General features: G+C 41.0%; 1 protein-coding gene across 2 annotated transcripts in view; it reads left to right on the top strand.

The window, feature by feature from the left end:
* The window catches only part of WARS2 (tryptophanyl tRNA synthetase 2, mitochondrial), a 41,288-nt gene extending 37,218 nt beyond the window's left edge, over positions 1-4,070 (top strand). For both annotated transcript variants that reach the window (XM_015874134.2, XM_015874142.2), the window contains exon 6: positions 412-4,070. In XM_015874134.2, coding sequence (XP_015729620.2) covers positions 412-860 — 449 coding nt within the window. In that variant the 3' untranslated portion in view covers positions 861-4,070. The remainder of the gene's footprint in view (positions 1-411) is intronic.
* Positions 4,071-6,577: the final 2,507 nt, after the last annotated feature.

Below are 6,577 nucleotides of genomic sequence, written 5' to 3' on the forward strand. Positions count from 1 at the left end.
AATACTTTCAGAGGTACTTTTGTGTACTCTATGAATCATGTTTCTTGGTGAAAGACTGAAATAGTTTGGGTTGATTCTGTTAAATAAAAGACTTTGCAATATTCCCTTAATGTCATTATTCAATTTGGTGTATCTTAGGAGTTTGTACAATACCTATACTTGTTTTATCTAAACTGTGCCTTCCCTGTGATGGAGCTGATTATTGTTTAGTTAGAGAAAACTAGCTGTCTTTATTGATATTTGGGAGAGCTACCAAGAAATTTGGGGTGGTAAAGCTCCCTAAAATAAGGTGATTACCTCTTCTGGGCTTCTTTTTACCAATGAATACCATACGTTATTAGCAGTTACCATAATAAACAATTGTCTATACGTGTGCATAATTAATACTTTTTTTTTCTTTTTTTTTTTAAGGTACAACAAAGAAAATAAAATCCCTCAGAGATCCAGCGGTGAAGATGTCTAAGTCAGACCCACAGAAGTTAGCTACTGTTAACATAGCAGACAGCCCTGAGGAAATAGTGCTGAAATTCCGAAAGGCTGTGACTGACTTTACCTCTGAGGTGACTTACGATCCATCTAGACGCCCTGGTGTCTCCAACCTTGTGTCCATTCATGCTGCGGTAACGGGACTTAGCATAGAAGAAGTGCTGCACCAAGCTGTTGGTCTTGATACTGCTCACTACAAAATGGTGGTAGCGGAGTCAGTTATTCAAAAATTTACACCTATCAGGAATGAAATCAAGAAACTCCAGGAAGACAAAGCCTATCTGATAAAGATTTTAGAGACTGGAGCAGAGAAAGCCAAAGAACTGGCTACCCCTGTCTATCAAGAAGTAAGAAGACTGGTGGGATTTCAGTAGAAACTGACAAGCAGTTGCAAGGACTTTTATCACTTGCTCCTGGGACAGCTATTTTTTTTGAAACAGTTTGAAACAAAAACTTTTTTTTTTTTCCTCTGCAAAATCCAAGTAGAATAGCTAAGCTCTTTGCATCAAAAAAGGGTATGAAGCCAGTTCCTTCCAGTGGGACCAGCTCTGAACTTATCAGGATGGTCAGAGGGTGCAGGCAATCACAGTTATGAAGAAAATACACAAAGGCAGAATACAAGGTTGCCCAGATGGGGTTTTGGGTTTTTCCACAGACCACTACAAGAAGCTGAGGTATAGACAAGATGATATCTATCTTGCAGATACTGATACCCATACTGTAGAACTCACTGTGGCTCCTAGTGATAGATGGCCTCTTTGGAAGTCTCTCCAAAGAATGCAGAGCAGATGTGAATTTCACGTATGCCAGCACTGCCATCCTCCTGATTGATTCTGAAGTTAATTGTCAGAAAGCTACACAGGCTTTAACTCATCTTTTTTCCACCTTCTTTTTGGTATAGCAGGGAAGCCCTGAGATTTTCAGTTCAGTTCAAGTCTAGGATTGCTTTTGAAAAGGCTCAGGGAGAAAAGATGCGTGGAAGAGATCTTATGTTGATCTGTATGTAATTCTATATAATTTGCAAAATTAATTATTTAAAAGTTGTGATGAGCTCATAGCCAGGATTATGGTAAAATATTTTATCAAAATGGAATTAAATAGGTCTTTGTGAAACCTCACTGCTAAACCTCATCTTCCTGGGTGTCCTGACACAAGAGGAACTTGAAGGACAATAAAAAAATCATGTGGATGATCGTCTGTATATGTTGGAGAAGTTGCCAAGGGCAAGTCAGCCTACTGCCTGCAATACAGCCACCTCAACTAAGAGGAAAAGTTATTATTGTTATTATTATTATTGTCATTGGTGACTGAGAACTGAGGTCCCAATACGCTGACTAGACCCAGAAGACTGCTGCCCCCCTGGGGCCTCTATTAAAGATGTTACAAGAAAACTTCCTAGCCTAGTGCAGCCCCAGATTACTACTCATTATTGGTTTTCGATGTTGGCAACAGTTAAGCTGTGATGAGATCAGGAAATCAATCAAAAGGTTCTGCAGATTCTTGGGACAATTGGTTAAAGGTTTGGGAGTGCTGATAGTGTTTTTCTTTATCCATCCAGGTGCTTATATTGGAAGCAATATCCAGGCAGAGCTTATCAATGCATGGCTCTGAGGCTGGTGTCACTGGCAAAATTTTGGATTTTTTGATCACAGTATGGTCAGTGCAACACCAGGCCTGTGGTACTTAACAGGATGCACCATTTTCAGAGAGGGAAAATTGTTTGTTTTTTTTTTTTTTCTGGGCTTATTGAAAGAACTTCAAGCCAGACTTGAAGATGAAAAGAGATGAAACGAGGCCTGCCAGTGATAAGCTGTGAGATGACATACCAAAGTTTGAAGGATGATGTGCTACTGAGGTCCTGTGAGTGATGTGTCATGTTGAATGGTTATGGGCTTTTCATGAGGGGCAGGCAGGGCAGGAGAAGCAGTTTGTGGCACTGTATGTAATGGAACAGCTTGGCTGTATCGAGCTTACAATTGGCAATGACATGATTGAGATACTCTGGTTAAGTATTATGGGACAAGCAGGCAAGCAGATATCATTGTGGTACTCTGCTATCACCACCCAGACCAGATGACAACGCTAATTAATTACTATGTAAAGAGTAGAAGGATATTTCTAGATCAGCCACCCTTGTGCTAATGGGTGACATCAGTTTGTTAGGAGTTAGCTGGGAGCACCACACAGTTGATACAAACAGGTCCATAAAATTCCTGAGACACCTTGACGGTAACTTTCTGAACACTGCAAACAAGGTCAGGTGATGTCAGGGTACTACAAGAGGTGCTGTTTACATCTGTAGAGAGAAAAAATTGTGCAGCCAAAGCTTATTTAGAGTTGAAGTTGGCCAGTGCTGTGCTGATGGCGGCTGCAGCTCCTCACAGGGAGCGGAGGGGCAGCGCTGAACTCTGCTATGTGTGTGACAGCGACAGGGCCCGAGGGAACAGCATGGAGCTTGTGCCAGGGGAGGGGCAGCTGGGGGTCAGGGACAGGGGCTGCACCACAGGGAGGTGGGCACAGAGTTCAAGGAGTGTTTGCACAATGCTTTCAGACATGGGAATTGAATTTTGGGTGGTCCTTTGGAGCCAAGAGTTGGACTTGATGATCATCTTTGAGGGTCTCTTCCAACTCAGGATACTCTTTGATCCTATGATTCTAGTACATGATAAGATGTAATGAAAGCCTTCCTTGTCCTGTGCTAGCATATTTAATGGTGCTGTGTTTAAACTTTGAGAGTTTCATACTTTGTAAGCTCGTGCCTGTGTCATTTGTCATGGAGAACTGCAGTCTTATATGACTGAGTTGAAAAAATTGGGAATTTCTATGTAATGCAGATTTTAATAATTAAAGTTGTTTGGTTTTTAATGCACTTAATTAACAGTTATATGATTCAGAAATAATTAGTTAATTTTGCAAAACAAGACATAGTGGTCTGAGCATCTGGAATCTGCACTGAGAGCTGTATTTGCTCATTAAGGATCTGAAGAAAGAGAACCACGAGGCAAATATTTGATAATGGTGGAGTTTCTAGTGTTAGTGCAAGAGGAGCAGAGTGAATGGTGAGAATGAGGTAAAACACAGTGCAGTATTAACAAGTCCTCTAGAAATAACAAATGTATTCAAAAACAGTCTTTGATTTCAAAGTAACTGTAGCAGACTGCAACGGGGACACATTGCTGTGGTTACATAGGTATTTCATTAGACTTTTATCAGTGTTTCATAAGATATTAAAAAAAATATATACCAGTCTGCATAGGAAACAAGGCAAAAAAAATAGGACACACCTCATGATTAGTATTATTGATTAATATCAAGATTAAAGCTTACTGGGTTTGTTTAACTAAATGCTTCGGTTAAAGTAAATCTTCACTTTTTAATGATTTTTTTCTTGCGCAAAAATTGTCAACCTCTGACTTCTGTACGTTGTGAGTCAAAGCATGTAACATTATGAAAAGCAAATACTCCCTCCTGCTGTGACGCTTGGATTGGACCAAAGGCCTCACCTACAGTTGGTTCCTTAGGAGAAACTGGTACTGTACTTGTGAGATGCTGACACAGAGAATCTTCAACAATAATGGATCTGATTTCTGCCTCTTTTTTATTTGTTTTTTCTTTTTCTTTTCTTTTTTTTTCCCCAGTAACAAAGATAGGAACATGCATTCAAAAGACCAACTGTAGTTTCACTTTCTTTTTATGCATACGTTGCTCAAATCACGTAACACCTAGGACTGGCATAAAACACATCTCATTTGCAGTGAAAAAAGAAGTGGGAGTATTCATATGCCTTCAATACCATTTTAAAGGGTGTGTGTGTGTGAGTGTGTGAGACACCAACAAGCAATTCTGGCTTGATGCCTGAACTGCTCTGAACTATTGCACTTCTATAAAACTGTCAAGATTTTTCTGAACATTACAGAAATGGAGCAGTAATAACAGCTTCAGAAGGGCCCTTTGTTGGGTGTAAGGTCTTCTACCTAGAATGTTTAGCAATGTTTCAATCTAATTCACTGTTTTTTCATTAACTTAGAAATGGATTGTGTGGGTTTTTTTTTCTTCTCTTTCCCTTCTCAGTTGAACAAATCTTGCTTGCCAGTCTTACCTTCTTGGATTAAGGAAATATGCCTGTTTTTTCCTCTTCAGAAAAGTTAGACTTTTATAAAATGAATATGTTCACCTACAGATTGTTGGCTTAGCCTCTTTATTTTAGTAGCTCCTGTGCAGGACTTCTCAAAACAAAAGCTACATCTGACCAGTGCGGTAATCCCTGCACTGCTAACAGTCACAATCATTAGAGTCCTCTGAGAGAAGACAGCTATAATGTAGTTGTTTGATGCCTATTTCAGTTTTCTGAGAGCATGGTTTTCTGGGAAGTTAATTATCTTGGCATTTGGCTGGACCTAACCTGGCTATCTCTTAGCATTCCTTGAGCGCTCTAAAGGAGTTTGTCAGGAAGAAGCTGAGCGTAAAGCAACATGCACTTACTACTATAAAAATTGTTTGATTCCAGCCTACTGTGATCGCTTTGTTCTGCTTCCCTCTTTCCTCTTTAGAACATTTGTATAAGCACACATTCTAGATGGTGTTCTGTGACAGTGTTTACTCCAGTAAAGCAGTGCAGATGAACTAAAACATCTCTTCAGAGCAAAACTAATATTGCAGTAGGACTGATGCTACATATTCTCAAAGAGACTTCCTTCACACTAGCTCTAGTCTTCTCCCACAGATTTACTGCTTAATTATAACTAGAGATCAGTAGGTGCACTCCTGCAATTCATTTTCTTGTTCAAGTTCATCCAGTTCATGCTCCATGAAACCCCTCTGTAATGCCTGCTGATGTGCAGTGAGTAGGGACAGTAAGAGTTTCCACAAAAGGACATTTCTGTTCCCAGTTACCTTGTTGGCATAGATGGTCCATGTGGAGCTGTGGAAATCAAGATAAGGCATTATCCCAAATTGGTTGTGAGGAAGAAATCAAATTACATCTTTCCTGATGGAAGAAAGAAGAGTTGAAAGTGAAAGAGGTATGCTTCCACCCTGTGCTATCTGTGTTGCTCTGATCATCTCTGTGGCCCTTCTCTGGACATGCTCCACATCTTTCTCATGCTTGGAGGCTCCAGGTCTAGATGCAGCGTACTCTAGGCAAGGCCTCACAAGGGCAGAGGACAGGGGGACAATCACCTCCCTCTCCCCACTGGCCATCTCTCTCTTCGTGCAGCCCAGGATATAGTTGGCCTTCCAGGATGCAGGTACGCACTGCTGGCTCAAGTCAAGCTTTTGTTCCACCAGGATCCCCAAGTCCTTATCAACAGGGCTGCTCTCCACGTGTTCTGCCCTCAGTCTGTACACATACCTGGGATTGCACTGACCCAAGTACAACATCCTGTATTTGGCCTTATTGAATCTCATTAGGTTCACATGGGCCCACTTTTCAAGCTTGTTGAGGTCCCTCTGGATGGCATCCCTTCCTTCTATTGTGTCAACTGCACCACTCAGCTTGGTGTCATCAGCAAACCTGCTGAGAGTGTACCCCATCCCATAGTCTATGTCACTGACAAAAAAATTGAAGAGTACTGATAGCAAAACAGAACTACGGAGAACACTACTCATCACTTACCTACACCTGGACACAGAACCATTGATCAGAATCTAGTGGCTGCAACCATCCAACTTTTAATCCACAGAAGATTCCAGACATCAGATCCATTTCTCTTCAATTTAGAGATAAGGATGTTGTGTGGGACCATGTCAAAGGTCTTGCAGAAATACAGGTAGGCAACTTCAGTTGCCCTTTGTCCACCAACGCTGTCATAGAATACCACCAGGCTGGTGAAGCACTATCTGCCCTTGTTGAAGGTGTGCTGGATCTCACAGATCATTAATTTGGCTCTCATGTGCCTTAACATAACTTCCAGAAAGATCTAATCCATTATCTTTGCAGGCACAGATGTGAGGATCACAACCCCAAGTCTTCCTCTCTCCTTTTCTTGAAAATAAGAGTGATGTATCCCTCTCCAAGCTTAGTCCAATCTGCACCTTTACTTTCCTTCAAACAGTTTGGCAATAATACTTGTAAGCTGAATGGCTTTTTCTT

The sequence above is a fragment of the Coturnix japonica genome, chromosome 1 (assembly GCF_001577835.2).
Source record: "Coturnix japonica isolate 7356 chromosome 1, Coturnix japonica 2.1, whole genome shotgun sequence".
Classification (NCBI taxonomy): Eukaryota; Metazoa; Chordata; class Aves; order Galliformes; family Phasianidae; genus Coturnix; species Coturnix japonica.